At 36.3% G+C, this 19,457-nt stretch overlaps 2 protein-coding genes across 2 annotated transcripts in view; both read left to right on the top strand.

Moving 5' to 3' along the window:
• LOC136253260 (leucine-rich repeat serine/threonine-protein kinase 1-like) overlaps positions 1 to 19,457 on the top strand; it is a 172,045-nt gene that overhangs the window by 149,107 nt on the left and 3,481 nt on the right. The window lies entirely within an intron of this gene.
• LOC136253258 (serine/threonine-protein phosphatase 6 regulatory ankyrin repeat subunit B-like) lies at positions 15,127 to 17,524 on the top strand. The gene is made up of 12 exons (XM_066045896.1): positions 15,127 to 15,221; positions 15,309 to 15,407; positions 15,466 to 15,564; positions 15,614 to 15,715; positions 15,766 to 15,864; positions 15,913 to 16,011; positions 16,070 to 16,168; positions 16,757 to 16,855; positions 16,912 to 17,013; positions 17,088 to 17,169; positions 17,261 to 17,320; positions 17,368 to 17,524. Exons 2-12 carry the CDS (start codon positions 15,354 to 15,356, stop codon positions 17,376 to 17,378), a joined length of 906 nt encoding a protein of 301 aa, XP_065901968.1. The 5' UTR covers positions 15,127 to 15,221; positions 15,309 to 15,353; the 3' UTR covers positions 17,379 to 17,524.

Below are 19,457 nucleotides of genomic sequence, written 5' to 3'. Positions count from 1 at the left end.
ACACACACACTCACACTCACACTCACACTCACACTCACACTCACACTCACACTCACACTCACACACACACACACACACACACACACACACACACACACACACACACACACACACACACACACACACTTCACTACATATTCACATAAAAATAAAACACTACAAGGTATGGTAATGGTTGTTTACATTGGTTAATTTTGTGGTGTGCCACATATAGCAACTAGGGAAATGTGTATCTGTGATCAAGAATTTAATTTAGTTTGTAATATCATAATTAGATGGTCACACTATCTTTGTCAACTAGAGATGAACTGGCTTTTGGTAAAAAGGGAGGGGTAGCCAATGCCTCGGGACTCTTGTATGCTATGTGAGAAATCCAATCAGAAATACACAAATATATTAGAAACCAAATCCTAAATCCAAAATCATGTAAAAGTAATGGAGAAAGTGAGTTTAACAAAGTAGACAATGATCGATCATGAATAGCTAGAACAAGATGTAGATCAACAACTGTACAGATAGTTACTAGTTAGCAATATCTCTAAATGCTTTTAAAAATACATAAAGATTGGGAGTCTCTTACACGCCAGTTGGGTGCTTTGTGTGGGCATTGGCAACCCCTCTGGTACACCATTTCTGTGTTTTGCGTGGGCGTTAGCTACCCCTCGGGAAAAATAAAATAATGAAAGACTATACAGAAGCTGATCTGTACAGAAGATGAGCCCTACACAGCTACGTGGGCTTCTTTTTACAAAGCATACACTCACCTTATTTGCACATAGCCCAATCATCATCATGGACGCTTCCACCTCCCACCGTGCACTAAAGTAATAGAAACAAACATCATTAAATAATATAAGCTTTAATAGTATTATAGCATAACACAGCAGCACAATATTACAGCATGATAAACAAACCAAAGTATTTATACAGAAAACTATGTCATAGACATTTAATCGTCTTTGAGCAAGGCCATTTTAACGAAGGCGCAAATTGGGCGTGGGCGGGCAATTCATTACATTCTTTTCGCCATTTATAACTATCACTTGCAAACTAATGCATATACATACAATGTCAAAGAACGTATATATTTAAACAGTTGTATGATACTTATAGACTGTTTTTTCGCGTGGGCGGCTCACCACCCCTCCCCTCCACACCCTCCCACCCACCCACCCACCCCCTATATGATATACGTGCTATACAGCTGAGCATATAAAAGTTGCTAAAATTAACAGGTTTTTGTAGAATCAGTTTTATTTTTAAAATTCTAATTGAACAAACAGTACATTTTCATACTGTAGCTGAATGACATTAAAATACATTGAATTGTCTGATATGCATGACTATCCTTACTAATCACATGATGCCTGCCTAATATTACATATCTGTACCTGTAGGTATCCGTATTCTACCATTTCATCATGCTTTCACTTCTGTTTCATTATATGCTTTATGTCCCTTTCCTTACTTTCTTATGCCATAGGAGATAAATCAGTATAATTATGATAACAGTGTTTAGAATAAGAATGCATATGCTTTTATTAGAATAATTTTTTTTGCAGCAGATCATGTGATCATTGCAACTGTCATGCCATAGATTGGAGATAATTTTAGTGCATGGAAAGAGTGTGTACTGAATAGTTGTCTTGAAAACACAGTTTTACAATTATTGTGATCAAGACCATGACTCTAGGAATACAAATGTGTGCCTTTATTAGAGTTTCCAACACTGAAATTTCCTACTCAAGTTAAGTAGTGGTTGAATGCAGGCAAGATCTCGGATCCCAGCTGTTGCGGCTCCCTTGGTGCATGCCTAGAATTGCATGTTGCTTAGCAAGTCACCACTGGGTCTGGGATTCTTTTCTGCGTCTTTCATCCTTGTAGCATAAGCAGTCAATTATCAGATTGACTCAATTACCAGAATGCACATTTCAATTATTGAATGGGAAATGGCAAAATTCCATGGTATAAAATAGTGGCATGATTGACAATATTTGTGACCGGGTTTGCGAAAAGGTGTCTTTCACACACATCTGATTATATGATCTTGGAAGTCCATAGCTTAGTGTTCAAGACAAATAAAAACCTGAATTTTTTTCATCCATCAAACTATGTTGGTGCTCAGTGCTGTCCAAGTGCCAATCTGTAGTTATGAATTGCTGAAGTTCGTAAATTGAATGTGTATGGGAGACTCCTTTTCACAAATCCATCACATTTTAGCAATTTGTACCAACCTCCCCCCTCCCTCCAAGATGATGGTTACCACGCAGAGTTTTGATCCATGTTTGCATTTCTAATTGAATATCTTTGCTATGACTGACCCAATTAGAGTGTGTTAAAGGCTACATACTTCAGTGGCGGATCCAGGATGGGGCATTTGGGGCAAATGCCCCCCCCCCCCCCCCCCCTTCAAGAAATTGCATACAAGATCGAGATACTCTAATAGAGCAGTCAATTACTCTAATAAAGCAGTCACAATGTTCATGAGGCAGTGTAGCTTACCTATGAAGCTATAAATAGGATTTTATTTTACATAACAGACGTGATATAGTTGGTAAGGATAACTAGCTATTATTGTTGTGACCTTTTTTTTGGTCTTCAACTGGTTTTCAGCAAGTTTTTTTGGTCTTCAACTGTTTTTTAGAAAGGTGCCCCCCCTCTTTCCAAACTCTGGATCCGCCCCTGTACTTCTACTAATTACGTTTCATGAAAAAGAAAATTGATAGTTTATGTATTTTCATTATTATGGATTTGGAACCTTGTGCCTTCAATGGTACTTGGTGTCTGTCACTTTAAAGTTTGTGGCAGTCTAATATCTGTTTCTGCTTCAATGTTGATCACCAAACAATAAAGGAAACAAGCCAAGGCAAAATATTAAGGCCAGCATTCACTGAAAATATCAAAGTAAAACACAGCACAGCTACTGTCAAACTTGATGGTTGAACTGTTGAGCCTAACTCGTGATTTAAGTGGATATAGCAGTTGTACTGAAAGCAGAGGTTAGTGAAAATATAGTCCAGAATAATGTACTACCACATAGTAAATTAATAAGATGCATAGTGTGCTACATTGGACTTTGAGCAAGCCGTTCATCACACGATATAGCGCTATCTATAAAAGCATCCATGATATCAAGAATAAAGCAAAGAGGATTTAGCATTGGCAGGGAACTGGTTTCACTGTTAGTTGCTGTGAAACTGTTAAATGATCATTGTGTGCTGAACTATCAAACAATTTGTGTGCATTTTTACAAAATAATCCATAACTTTTGTGTTACACAAGTTTACATGCTGAAAATTTGCATGGATGCCGGTTAGGAACTCATAGTTACATGGGAATTTTGTCAAATTTTTGATGGCTTTAGAATTTTAGCCAGTGGTCAGATAATCTTCTGATATGTGAAACACAAATATATGTGAGCTCCGATAATTGTGACTGGGCCTGCAAAATAGGGCATGTGAGCACATGATTTTTGCCTACTTTTTCAAACTTTGATCACTCATAACCTTATGTACCATTTTGCTATGACAATGCAATTTTAGCCCTTAGTAAGCATTTAATAAGTTTTATGATGCAAGTTACAGAATACAAATATTCCTTTCCAGTAGTGAGATACAACCAGTAGAGTGATCGGGTGTAGTTTGTACCTACATGTCATTTTCGCAGGCCCGGTCACAATTGCGTCATGGTGATGGTAACTGATTATTTTGTCTCCTCACCTTTTCAGCTGGTACTAGTCAAAGGAGGGAGCCATTGACATCAAACTTAGGGTACTGCAAAACTTGTACAATATCAAGTGGAATATGTTTGCCAAAATTTGTGTCTGAGAAATTTTTAAAGCAAAGGTAGTGTTTGAAGCAATAAGAGTGTTGAAAATTGATTGCTTACACTACTTTGTTTTTACTTGCATGTAGGAAAGCATCCTTGTACAGGCTATGCCTTTTGATTCCACCCTGTCATTTTGAAAAGCCATATAAACACAGTAAATTACATAGTAGGTGCTATCCTACTAGGGACATGTGATAAGGCTATTATGCAGGCCTGTAAATAAAAGGAAGTCAGAAACATAGCTAATTGCTTAACAGGGAAATAGTACACAAACAAAAAACAAATAAACATAATAACTGCTTTTACGTAATGATGCCAAAGATGTATAAATAGTGTAGAAAACATAATATGACACATCAAGCTGAAACATTGGATTTATGTATATCTGCTGAAACGCATACAATAATAAGGAGTCAGTGAATGCTATTTCATAACAATTTTCTATGCACTCCAGCATCATGATTAGGGACCCGCCGATTATGCTGGCATAATTTTGAGCATAATAGATACCTAAAAGCATTGAGCATAATGCCAGCATAATAGGTTAAATATTTGTACGATAGTGTAAACTCTTGCTGGAAAAATGACAATAAGATTGATATACTCTAATAGAGCAGTCAGTAACTCTAATAGAACAATCATCAAACTGACTGTTCTATTAGAGTATATCGATCTTGTCTCTTACATGCAGGCATGCAGCAAGAATTTATTATTTGTGTTCCAGCCACTCATGATCATTTTTTTTCTTTCTATACAGTGTTAAACTAGTAGCAAAGCATATGAACTAAGGCATGAACATTGAGCATAATCGAGCATAATAGGTAAATATTGAGCATTAATTTAAGCATAATAGGTGAATTTTTTAGCAGTGCAGCATAGCATAATAGGTAAAATTATGAGCATAATCGGCGGGTCCCTAATCATGATACAACTTACAACTTACTATATATATTTCCACAATTAATTAAGGTATGATGCAATAGTTTAATTAATAATAATAAGAGGACCAATTAATTATAATGCAAACAACTTTTGGTTAACAATGCATACAAATATTAGCACACTGCTTTGGTGATAAACTACTAATCAATCATTAACAAAGTGATAGAAGTAAACTGTCCTGTTCAAAAATCACAAGTTACTTCTGGTTGACAAGTCACACATATTTGTCAGGGAAAATAACTTTTGTTGTCTCATCATCATTGTAAAATCGGACTACCCATTTTCCTGTGATAAGGTTAACAGTTGACAGCCATCCTCTGTACCATACGCCATCATGATATCGAACTTCCACTTCATGCCTCCCTCCATTATCAATTACCAAATTTTCATTCTTAGTTATTTTCTGCTGCTGGCTGTTGTCAAAATGCTGTTTCTTATCTGGTGGTCCCCAACTTGCTGCACTATCCTTACCACCATTGTCGTGCCTTTCTTTTGACTGCAGCCTTCATTCACTGTTCCTCAGATGCTTCTGATCGATAGGTTATTTTTGATCCACCGTCAGCTGCAATATACTGCTGAACAAAAATGTTATCTTCTTCATACAAAAACTGCATTGCAAAAAACAGAGACTTTTTTTCCGCTGTCACCATCCTTAGCTAAGGAATTGGTTCTTTCTACACCATTGATGATTCTTTGTGCTTTGTTTCATACACCTGGAGCCATCTTTGCAAATGGTTTGCTCAACATTCGTAAATAGCTTTCTCTTGTCCACCATTCCACCCAATGCTTGGCATCTGACCAATCACAGCCAGAAACAATTGCAATTTGCTCTTCAGAGAGTGGTATGCAAAGCTGTTCAATTGATGATTCCTGTGTCATGCAACACATCAAGCAATTGTAGTACATACTGCTTTCTGCTACAATCATTATATTCTTTGCAATTAATATAAGCAGAAGGCCTCAACCGCTGCTCTTCTGTTTCCCTTTGAAACACTGCAGTACACCCTTTCTGCTACTCTCTGGTAAGATCTTGTCCCATGAACACTACAGACTTTCAGTACCAGTCCAGCAGTTTCTTCACCAATCACTTCCCGCAATCCTTTGGATTTGGTATCATTCCAATCAACTAATAACTATGATTCCTTTAAGAGTTTCACCCACCTTAAAATGGGAATACTTCTGTTGACATCTATCAAACATGAACTTGAAAGCTAAACAATTAAATTCAGATGATTCCTTGTTACCCCTCATTCAGGCCGCAACTGCCCATTTTATTGTTGTATAGTCAAACACAGTGGCATTGAAAAGGTAAGCGAGCTCTGTGTTTTCATTATATGTCATGTCAGTTTCAAGGAAGTCAGCTTCTGCCAACAGTTTGCACATCAATGGGCTCATTATAAACTGGTAGGTGATTGATGAAGAAATTGCATAATCCCTCATGTAAGGTCTTCCAAGCTTCTTATATGCCTCTGACAGTGCACTTGACCCTCCATTAGCAGCATCTTTACGATCCACTTTGTCAGCAATCTTTTCCATTTCACCAACTACAGTTGATAAGACACATGTGTCTCGTAAAATTTTCTCCCTGTGGTGATCAATGCGATCATAACTACTGCCAGACATATCAACTGAACCAGGTTGATAACCTAATCCTTGACCACATTGTAACTGGCGAGAAGTCAAGTATGGATTGTCCTCTATAAGGCCACCTTGTTATAGTGGCCAGGTCCAGAAAGTCCAGATGTATCTTCCATTGATTTAATTTTCGTTAATAGGGCCACCTCATTAATAAGGCCAGTGGCCACATACTGCAGGATCAAACTGATAAAACTAACACAATATTCCCTTAATAAAGGGGCCAGCTGAACAAACAATCAACATATCACTGCAAAAGTTGCTGCTCCTGAGTATCTGTCAAATCTATGACAATAGTTTAGAAATTTGCTTCATGCTTTTAGCCACCATTATGCCTCAAGTAATGAATAACCCTATCTGAGCATTATGATGAAACATGTAGTATATGTATATAGCTGTTACAGCAACTATAGCCAGGTGTTGATTTGTTGAAAACCTTGATAATAAGGCCATTTGTTCATGGCTGGATTAATGAGGTTTTCATTAATAAGTCCACCTCACTAATAGGGCCACTTATTGTGGGTCCCAAAGTTGGCCCTATTAACAAGATTTCACTGTACTTAAGTAAACTGAATACTAGAACTTTATGTAGCTATATAGCTAAGCCATGTAATGTACATATCCCTATGACAATTTACCACACAGGTGCAAACTGTATGTAGTCTCATACCTGTCCTATCACATGCTGGTACATGTGCAGAGTTTGGCATCAGGCAAAAGAATAAAGCATCTTTAGTGATGCACCGATTAATTGGTGAATACTCAGACATAGGTATATCGGCCACATTTCTGCATTATACTTTTAGCTGATTACTTCGCCAATTAATTTTACAGACCCGGATAATACTATTTTCCTAACAATATGTGTTTTAAAATCACAATTTTACCTAGAATTTTGGTAAACATAAATATCGGATCGGTTATCAGTATTGGCCACTATTATGTGAATTTCAATATCGGCTAATTGACAAAATCTCTTATCAGTGCATCACTAAGCATCATATTGTTTCTTTGAATGCTGCTCTATGGTCCACACTATGGATGGTAACAGTAAACAACTACAGTCCATATTAGCAGTATATCATTACCACAATGGGACTAATCCATGTAGATACTTAACATACCACAATCTACAAACAACCTATAGTTTTCTACATGAGATTATAAATAACTGACAATGAAATGAATTTGTACTGGTACCTGCCATGTGTTTTAGGATTCTTCAGTGGATAAGCAACCCTGAAGGAATGATGTAATAATCACCAAGGCGGAGCTGAGGTGATTATTACATCATTCCTGAGGGGTGTCTATCCACTGAAGAATCCTACCAATGCATGTCTTAGACAATGGTTTGTGATTATAGCTGAAAGAATACAATTTGTTTGTCATGTTTGTGGCTATAGGTATTAGGGCTGGGCGGTTTCTCGGTATTATAGTAATACCGCGGTATTGCAATGAAACGATATCTGTATCGCGTAGATTTCGGTGAAACGATAATATCACGATATCGATATTATTACGATTTTTAGTGTTTGTGACAGCTTATTAAGCCCTTAAGGTTGTTATAATGCACCTCAAATAATCACGTGATACTACTGCAAACAAGGACCTAGTACTAGCTAGTCAATTTTTTTTTACAAAGATCGAGATACTCTAATAGAACAGTCAGCTAGGATCGAGATACCCTAATAAAGCAGTCAGCTACTCTAATATAGCAGTCATCTTTAATAACCGCGATAAATAGTAATATCGTGATATATTTCTGCACGATATATCGTGAAGCGAAACTCCAATACCGCCCAGCCCTAATAGGTATTCATCATGTAAAAAAAATAATAAAGCCCTGCATACTTTGCAATTATCAAAGTATTTTATGTATGCCATTGTCTAATGACTCAAATCAATCCTGTTACAAGTGGGTAAACAGTGATGGCTTTTTACTAGCAATATATTTTGCCAAAGAATATAGAGCTATACCAATACTACACCTGTATCGGTACCAATATCACGAAGTCTATACCAATAATAGTTAGAAAATAACAGCTACTAAAGGTGGCTGTGTAATTATTTACAAGCTGTTAAAATTTCAGTTACAGCTCAGTAGTATCGGCAATAAATATCACACAAATTGGCCATAAAATGTGGTATCATTATAACCGTAGGCCTAGCAAAGAACAGTTGCTACTTAAACATTATCTGTATGTATGTTCACACAATAGTGACTAATACTCTTTTAATAATATTAATGTATTTATTACATATTGATATAATGACAACAGAAATATTAGTAGCTTACCATTAGAACACCAGAATCTGTAAAGGTGTCTAATGTTTCATCGTTGCAAAGACTAGCGGAGTTCATTATCAAAGGATACACTGCACCAGCAAGGAGCTAAATACTTACCTGGAAATTGAAACTGTGTGAAACTCGCTTTGGGTGTTTATATTCCACAGAACATTACACTGGTTGCATCTGGTCTCACAGCAGTCACTGCAGTACACCAATTCACTTTCTCTACTACAGCTAACCCATTATTTATCCAGGTCTACAAAGTTTATAATACAAATTGGCTTTAGACAACTGTGTAATCACTAAAAAGCACCTTGTATATCGCCTTTTTCGACTCCAGCTTCGCACACAGCCTGAAGCATTGCACCAAAAATGACGCATGCGCACAATTATTTGTTCTATTTAAAGATCGCCTCAGCTGCTAAACCCTTTTTATTGCAATAGAACAAAAGTACTATCTGAAGGAAGCAGTTAAAGAAAGGCTACTAATACGAATTATTATTCATTAATGTATGGCGGCGCCCGCCCCTCGACAGCACATTTGTGGTGAGCAATGAAAGCATGATGAAACGGTAGAATACGGATACTTACAGGTACAGTTATGCAATATTAGGTAGGCGTCATGTGATTAGTAAGAATAGTCACATGAATTCTTTGTTTTTAATTGCTTGGCGTAAAATCTTCCCTTTATAGTGCACTTCCCTGTAAAGTTACTTTCACAATGCATTTTATGCCAATGACAGTGGCGTAAAAGCTTGTCATTAAGTACTTAATGACAAGCTTGGCGTAAAATCTTTCCTTTAGGGTTAAAGAAATGATTGGCGTAAAATCTTGTCTTTAGGCATAAAGACAATATTTGTCATTATACGCCAATGTATGTATGACCGGAAAATTGAGTTGGTCAGACCATTGACTATAATGTTTGAAATTGCTACTATATACGTGCCAATGAGACGAGCAATGAGAGAGGAGCTGTTGCACAGTGTGGTCTGCGAAGTGCGAAGCACGAGCATTCTAGGAGGGTCTGGGGGCATGCCCCCCACAGGAAATTTTTGAAAATTAGACATTCAAATATGCAATTTTAGTGATATTTCACTGCTAGCTAGCTGTATAAATATGCTCAAGCCTATCTGTTGTTCCTCAGACTTTCTATACTATGTATAATTGTAGACCTGACATACAGAGGACACAGCATGAAACTTGTTCATTTAGTTATAGCTAGCAATTAGAAGTTCAAGGGGGATCTGGGGGTGCAACCCCCAGGAGCTGCAGAATTTTTGCAATTTAAAGGTTTGAAAATGCCTCAAAATTTAAAATTGATGCTAAATTTTAAAGTAAAACTAGCTAGCAACTTGCAACTTTCCCCCCAAAGTTCACAGGGAACCCATGCAGCATGGCCCCCTTTAGCTAGGATATAATTACTATACAGTGAATTCACACAGCTACAATAAAATGCTACACAGCTACAAAAATACAGTATACTACTATACTGGTTTGTATGAAGTGTGAACGGATCATCACGTAAATATACTGGTGGACAGTCACGAGACCAATCAGTATTCAAAAATGGCGCGATGTGGGTGAGACTGAGAGTTTGCTCAGTATCTCGACAGGACGAGTGGGTAGTTGAAGAGGAGTGATTTCTACTCAACATCTCATCCAGATGGCCACCATGTAATGTATGGGTGTACAGCTTCTTGCCACGGAACGAATCATCTGGTTTGTCACTGCCAGCCCTTCGCCCAGTAAAAGAAGCCAAGAGAGACAAGCCAAGGAATGCTAATGATTATTTTATGAAGATTGAATTGCGATATAAGTGTGCTGGTTTAGAATCAAAGAAGGCGCCTGCCTTACACGTGGTAAATGCCAACTGTAAGCACACGTGATACTGTACGTAGAACCCACAATCATTTCTGTACAAAACGATACAAATGCTATGCTGTACTGTACGGTCGGTACTGTAAGGTAATTGGAGGTAGTGTACGTGTAGTTCTGTGCTTTAGTTAGGCTGAGAAACTAGGTAACTACTCGTGTCGTGCATTTTTAATAACATCTGTAAAATGTACGTAGCTACATGTAGATGTGATCGTCCAAAGATTGTATGAGAGTAATGTAGGTTCAACTCCAGATTATTGGTCCGGCTCAGGCCTGACCAACCGGACCATCTCCTCCGGCCTTGAGACAGTACATCAGCCATATCTTTGGAATGCTTCATTGTATCATTGCAAATTTCACATAATGTAGATAACCACTCAGTGCTTCATTGTAGCTATAAAATAGAAATTTGACCAATGTGCCCAAATGCATGGTTTTCCAAAATATAGTCACATTATATCAACTGAATTGCCATCATGTGAGGAGCAACGTAACACCAAGACAATTAAGTCTACATGATTAAATACAGCCAAGTTATGGCTTTTTGTACATTGTTATGTGAAGAAGGTAGAAAGAGGGATGTTCTTTTGCTCTTTCAAAATGAAGTGGGAATTTGCTCTGGATTAGATGGATGCAGCGAAGTATGTATGGGACCATTTAACCACAATTTAATGGTAAAAATTAATGGTGTTTGTCATTTTAGGTAGCTTTAACAGTTTTTGTGTTATGGAATTTAGTTTACAAGGCATGCATGTAACCCAGTTTACTGAATAATGCATTTTCAGTGCTAGCATTTTGTAAAACAGCTGCGGGTTTAAGGATTGAATGCTATGCATTCTAAATAAAAATTAACTTACTCTCAAATCAATGTTACTATTCAAATCAAACCCTTTGGCAACTAAAAATTAATTTACTGACAAGTCATGTAAGCAAATCAAGCAATCGCCAATTGGATAGCTACAGAGTTGGATCTATTATACATAATTTGCAATGATGTATATTATCAAGACACAACAAATTTGCACCAACTATTTGTGAGATATAGTTGTTCAAAGTTTTGATTGAATCTCTTAGTTTTTCTATTATTTAAGCTGTACAGGTGCTATGGGGACTTTGATTTACTTTTGCATGCTTTGCAAAATTGCTATAAAATGCAAATGTATTGGTTCAATCTTTAGCACAAATGAAGAGCATATAAAGGTGAATTGATTTACCAAATTTACTGTAAATCTGATGTATATCCAAGGAGTTATGAGCATTTTTCACAAAGAAAAGATCAAACTTCTGTCATGGCTACAGGATAAATCAAGTAGGGGAATAACTTGAAAATTGGTGTGTACACAGGCTGATCATCATAGCAGTGCCTTTTGATGGTTTGAAAATTTACTAAACTATAAAGCAAAAATTATTAAGTGTAAAATCACATGATCGATATACTCTAATAGAGCAGTTACCGTGCGGTTAAAAAGTGCACAAAATGTCAAAAATACTTACCAGAGTTTGAACCAGGGACCTCCGCACCTAACACCTGCATCCTTATAACTGAACCGCTGCTATCTTGACTGATCACCTCACTTACATAAATGAAAATTTTAAATCTGCTAATATATAAATGTTGGTAATTCATAGATCTACCAATAGAAATATTAGATTGTTCTGGAACACTTTATGTATGTTCTATTATAAGTCCTCAAAAAAGATGCAGTGACTGAACTCTATTAGAGTAGTAGAATTAAAGTTCTACCAATGGAAGTTCTAGATTGTTCTGTAACATTCTTTGTATGTTCTATTATAAGCCCTCAAAAAATGTGCACTCTAAACAATAACATCACCAAAATTAATATTAAAGTAAAACTACCAATGGGAGCTCTAGATTGTTCTAGAACATTCTTTGTATGTTCTATTGAAAGTCTTCCAAAATGTGCATTCTATTAGAATATTGCAATAATATTACCAAAATAAATTAATGAAGTAAAGCAAGCACTACAATACATTTATAAGTCTGCCTTCAATATCATCATTGTATCTGTATAGAAAAAAGAAATTATTTTGAGTAAAACTGAATTTTGAACAACCACCCTTATGGGTGCATTTGACATATTAGTTAAATATTTAGTTCTGAAACACAGCATTATAAGTTTATTTCCTACCCATTTAATGGTAGAATAACCCATAGATACCTTAAATTACAACAAAAATTTAGAAAAGTGTGTTCTGCTAATAACAGCACCATGCTAGTTTCAAATATTCTAATTGTTTCAAGTATGAAAATAAGGGTGATTTCCAAAATTTGGTCACAACTAAACCCCAAAGTTAGGTTGGTTTGTAGGCCTTATAAAGTACGAAAAGAAGTGAAATCCACACAAAAATAGCCAAGCTGTGAAAAAATGGTGCGGCCTTGAAAAGCCTGAGTGAAAAAATTTAAAAAATCAAAGTGGCAGCCATTTCATGATATTAATGCTAATAATGGCTGTGTGCATTGTTAGCATTAGCATCATTGCAGCCATTTCTTGGCCACCACATTTGATTTCACAAGTTTTTTCACCTAAGGCTGCACAGTTTTTTCACAGTTTGGCTGTTTTTTTGTATACATATATACACATGTAATGATGTACCATGTCATTTCTCAGGACATGTACACTCCTTTACATTATGCTGTTAAAGAAGGACACCTTGCAGTTATTGAAACATTGACCAAATCAGGGGCAAGAGTCAACAGCATTGGAAAGGTAATAGTTAATGATCTCATTTGTAAGTTAGTACTTTCAATTACTATAATAATTATACTACTACCAGCAGGGGCATATTTAGGGGGTTCCAGAAATTCCTTTTCAAATTTCAACTTGTTAGTGGGCTTGCAGCCAAAACTCCTACCTATCATAGTTTAGCAGCACAACTATACACAATAAATTTAAAACAGGGCAGGGTAGTATAGTTGCAGTGTAATAGGAAACTAATATTGATTTCTCAAAAGTAGAGCAGATGTATATTCTAATAGAGCAGTCAGATGTATTTTCTTTAAGAGAGCAGTCAAAACTACTCTAATAGACATTCATAACCCACCATAAATGTAAGGCTTTTAAAAATGATGGCATGTGCCACGACTATTAATTATCCTTTGAGAAGAATGAAGAAGTGGATGAATGATGAAAGTAAACAGTATGGTGCAGTGAACAGAACATAATTGCAACAACAGATTTGTGAATCCGCTGTCATTACCTTGGCTGTCTGAAATTTCTGGAGCCATACACCTAGCGCAACTGGGTCTTACAGCAGGCAAGCAGGCAGACATGAAATCCAGATGAATTTTTAATTTTTTAAAACTCACTGTACATCAAAACGTTCAACTTTTTGCTGTGTTTATAACCAAAGTACAACATCATTACAGCAGCAATAATGTATTCCAGGTGGTTTTTTGAGGTAAAACTTATCACAAGGCTGCTTTTTAAGTGCAAAAAATTACAAAGCCATATGATTTCTTACCAATCCCTACTTATTAAATACTATTGTACTTAATGATATGTTATGCACTAAGCGCTATGTACAGGACCATCTCCACATAATGTAATGAAAACCAAGCATTAAAATTCATGTACATAAAAAATTATGTTGCATGTATATGGATGTTGTTTTTTAAAACATGATTCCAGCCTGCAAATACACTGAGGTAATTTTCAACATCAGAGCTGTGTGTAGCTACATAAGTAAAGACTATTGTAATATTGTACTATTGTTCATACCTAGGTGCAAACTACATTATATGGTGTTAGTATAGTACCTGTCATGTAGGCCATACATGTAATATAGTACATATCAGATTCTACATGACATTTAGCTTACCAACAGCAAAAAGGAAATAAAAAATGTAGGATGTAGCATCATGCAGTACCTGCCTATGGTGAAGGCTGAGTTTTGTATGTTAACAATACTACACTCCCTCCCGTTCCCTTTACAACCTACAGCATATACCTATTGTCATCACCTTCATAAAAGCTACCACTGCCGTAACCCCTGGCTATTATTACCTACTGTCATTACCTTCATACAGTAAAGTTAACTACTACTAACTACTGTCAAGAGTTAATAATGTGGTATAAGAACAAAAGTACTTAAGAGAAAAAACAATGTTGAAACATGTAGCTACCAAGTGAGAGAATAAAGGTACAACATGCAAAGTTATATGAACAAAAGGAAAACCCTAACTAAAATGCTCGGTTAAGAAGAAAAAAACAGCAAATACTACTGTGATTTGGTCTTGCACCCTAACAGTTTCAAGTTACATGCTTTACCACATGATTAAAATTAATGTAAATTGTGTATAGAGTGTCTTTAAAGGTTGTTTATAAAGGCATGCTTAAGAATGAAATAGGTGTTTACTTGCGGTTTGCATGAGAATGAGCTTTTTGACACAAAATCCACACTGATACGTGCAGTGGTAGGTGAGATAATCGTTGAGTGCCAAAGAAATTCAGGATGGTCACACAGGCAGACAGACAGATAGCTTTTCAGCTTTAAAATTAATATATAATAGAATGTACCACCTCGTTTTTAGGACGAATACACTCCTCTACACCTTGCTGTACAAAATGGCCACCTTGCAATTGTGGAAACATTGATCAGATTAGGAGCATATGTCAACAGTACTGGACAGGTTAGTTGTGATGGTTACTGATGCAATTTAATAAATAGTGTTTACCAGCTGCAGTTTATCACAAAATGTTGTATTGGTCTAATACAGAATGATTGGACACCTATACATATTGCAGCTCAAACTGGTCAAAGTATGATAGTGGAAACTTTGATTAGATTGGGAGCAAATGTGAATCATTTGGATAAAGTAAATCAACTGATAGTTTGTCACTCACCAGGCTACACTTGTTGTAAATATATTTTAGAACATGCTGACTCCTTTGCATCTTGCTACTCTAAATGGTCATGTTGCTGTATTAGAAACTCTGATTAGGCTTGGAGTAGATGTGAATACCACTGTCAAAGTGAGCCAACATATTTATTACTGTTTCAGTCATATTTCACTGTGTATAGAGTAATGAATCAACTTCTGTCCATCTTGCTGCTCAGACTGGTCACATTTTGATGTTAGAGAAACTGATTGCATTAGGATCAAATGTCAACGCTGTCAATAATGTAAGTCAAAGAATATTGTTGTGCATATAACTGCTTGCCCCACTATTTAGAGTGGACAAACTCCTCTGTTTATTGCTGTTCAAAATGGTCATGTTCAGCAAGTGGAGCTGTTGATCAAATCTGGTGCAAATGTCAATGTCACAGACAAGGTAGATATTAATATGAAGAATGATATGATTAGCCTTCAACAACCACAGATTTTGTCAACTCTTCTACATGTTGCAGTTGAATATGGCCATACCCAGATAGCAGATATTTTACTCAAGCATGGAATATATGTGAACTCTATTAATAAAGTGAGTGTATCAAATCACTAACAGTAGACATGTACAACTCTACTTCTTATACATATAGATCCAATGGACTCCCCTTCATTTTGCTGCTCAGAATGGCAGTACTAAACTGGTTGAATTGCTCATCAAATCACATGCAGATGTGAATGCTATCAATATGGTTAGACTGTATTAAAGTTTGGGATTTTATGTGTGTTTGTGTTAGCTAGTATGTATACGACTAGCTCAGAAAATTCTACATGTGATAATAAAACTGTAAAATTACTTACATCAAATTTTCCTACAACTTTTGTGTGTCACAACTACAGCTACAAAATAAGTACTAAAGAGAATGTAGCTTAAGTGTATGATAAATAAAGCAACAGCTGCTAAAGCACCCTTCCACTGTATAATGCAAGGTTATTACAGAAGTATTCAATAGCTGGATGTAACTACTGATCACTGACAAGATGACGTATGAATTAAATGTACACTAGAATAACTGTAGTTGTGAGTGATCTACAGTAAAGTCTGATCAAAAACTTAATTAGTCTGGAGTATGCATGAGGATAACATGTTTGAATAAATGACCTTATATCCTACACAAAAGAGTAATGTGTCCTACAAATAACAGTACGTACAGCACAGGTAGTTTACAATAGTAATGTTGAATTTTTAAGCACAATGTCTAAGCATATGTACATTGCAATAATTTGAATTGTTAGCATGATAAATCATTGTACTAAATTACACTGTACCACTTGTTTAGAAAGGAGAGACAGCTCTTCATTTTGCTTCTCAAAAAGGTTTCCTTGAAGTGGTCAAAATGTTGACAAATGCAAATGCTGACCTGAATATTGTCAACAAAGTGAGCACATATCATCACAGTTTAATACAATGATATTCTCTACTACTGTACTACAGGCAAACAGGACACCACTACTAGAGGCAGTATGGAATTGTCGAAAATGTGTTGTACATTATTATGTAGAGGAGGTCAAAGTGGACACAACTAATATGACTAAGGTAATCACTTAGTGGTACATGATTACATCATCTTCATGTTCCTGTACATATCACTCATACTGTGTGTGTTGTAGTACATAAAGCAGTGGATGGAACGACAGTTGGAGGAATACAAAAATGAACCAAAGAGTCCTGGTAAACCAATTCCTGACTATGGTAAGTCATGTATTAGTACTGACATGAAGTAAAAAGGGAAATAATTATTAAATATAACTCATAACAAAACTTTTTATCAATCACACTGTAGAATCTGATCCAGACGCTCACTCTGATAAAAGTTCAGGTCATGAATCTGGTGCATCAGATGGTGAGTGAACATATATACTGTGTTCTCATAGTAATGTGTTGTTGTAGAAGAAGAATGAAAGAACTAAGAATTTATTGCTGGACACCGTAGTTTTGTTAGCTAGTATTCTTGTCGAAACTTTTGCATTACTACATACACTGGTCACACTGCACAGCATTACATATCAGCTATTGCTATTGTTTATTAGTATTTTCAAATTTTGTTTGTTCACACCATCATGTGGCTGATGGGCTAAGCCTAACCATATCTTATAATTTATCATGGTCTGATCATATCAATAGAATTACTGATTCAGTGTTAGCATTTCTTCAAAGGAACCTCTGTCATCATTCGCAAGATTTAAAATAGCTAATTGTGCTTGCAATTGTTGAATATGTTTCTGTCATTTGGTCTCCATGTACACAAAGTCACATCCATTAAGTTGAAATGGTCCAAAGGAGAGCAGCCAGATTTGTTAATTTTCTAGATAGTCTAGTGTGCCATCACTTTTAAGCCAACTTCACTAGTAATCTCTTCAATTACGTAGTTGGTCCAGTGGTGGATCCAAGGGGGGCACAAGGGGAATGTGCTTAGGCCCAAGTCAAATCATAGATAATATATGGTCAAATAGGTTCAAAATTTTGCCCAAATGCTTGTAGGAATTTCCTAAAGTTTCACCTATTATGCCCTTCAGTACAGTGTTCTCATTATGCTTACATTATGCTCCTAATTTAGCAACATTTCTAAATTATCTTAGAACATTTAACCAGTGAATGCTCTATTAGAATATTTCATTATACATGACTGTTCTATCAGAGAGTAGCTTGTACAATGGACGTAAGCTCTATAGTTTAAAATATCCACCCATTATGCCTTGGCATACTATTATGTTGGCATATTTGATGCAGGCCTGCATGTGTTCTTCCCCCCCCCCCCACACACACACACACAAATTATAAAGAATGACTCAAGATACTGATACTCTAGAACTTTTTTTTGTTTTGTTTTCAGCATTTTTTTAAAAATAGAAGTCAGTCAAATACTCTAATAGAACAGTCATCACACAACACTCTCCACAGTTGCTGAATATGAAAACTAGCTGCGGCACTATTCCATGCATGCAGAGACGGATACAGGGGGGTCAGAGGGGGCTCTTGACACCCTCCAAAATTTTTTAACATACCAATTTCGAGATACTCTAATAGAGCATTCACAGTATTAGTGCAGTGTGTAGCAAACCATCTAAGGATTTTTATGTACTTTATCAGCTATAAATGCGTAGTTGGTGAGGTGTGCAGTCATTGTCAGCTGGCTGTGACCTTTTTTTAATCTTAGATCATCTCACTTTACCAAACCAGATGATGTAGTGCCTCAATTCATTTTGACCCACCTTTTCATAAGACTGGATCCACCCATGCATGGGCACACTTAGCCTGCTAATGAAATCCACATGGTCTTGTGTTAGTTGTTTATACCATTCTTAGGTTCATAATAGCTAGCTAGCTGAAAGATGATTAATGGCACTCTAAATAATATACCCACAAATGATTTTATACCTAACCATCGTCCATCAAGAGAAGGATATTATAAATAACTTGACACTATGCTGGACTCTTGTAAATTTTCCTTTTTCCCTCTGTAATCAGACTCTGGAACACACTCCCCCTTTGTAATTCACTCCCCTACCTTAGATGAGTTTTGTACTAACCTGAACATTCATTATGATCACACCTGTGCACAACAATCTTTTTGATTTCTGCACAGTAACAAATATAATAATAATAATAATCTAATCAAAAACAGCCAAGCTGTAAAAAAGGTGTGGCCCCCAAAAAGGCCATAGTGAAAAATCCAAGGTGGCGGCCAAGAAATGGCTGTGATGGTAGGTTAATGGTTAAATTTTAATAACGACAATTCAGGTGAATTTGGTGCCAAGACCAAGTGGCACAAAATGGCACCAAATTCACCTGAATTGTCGTTATTAAAATTTAACCATTAACCTACCATCACAGCCATTTCTTGGCCGAGTGGCACAAAATGGCACCAAATTCACCTGAATTGTCGTTATTAAAATTTAACCATTAACCTACCATCACAGCCATTTCTTGGCCGCCACCTTGGATTTCACATCTTTTTTCACCATGGCCTTTTGGGGGCC

Source organism: Dysidea avara, chromosome 4 (assembly GCF_963678975.1).
Source record: "Dysidea avara chromosome 4, odDysAvar1.4, whole genome shotgun sequence".
In the NCBI taxonomy this organism is placed as follows: Eukaryota; Metazoa; Porifera; class Demospongiae; order Dictyoceratida; family Dysideidae; genus Dysidea; species Dysidea avara.
The sequence above is the reverse complement of the archived record's forward strand: the minus strand, read 5'-3'. Positions and strand labels throughout refer to the sequence as shown.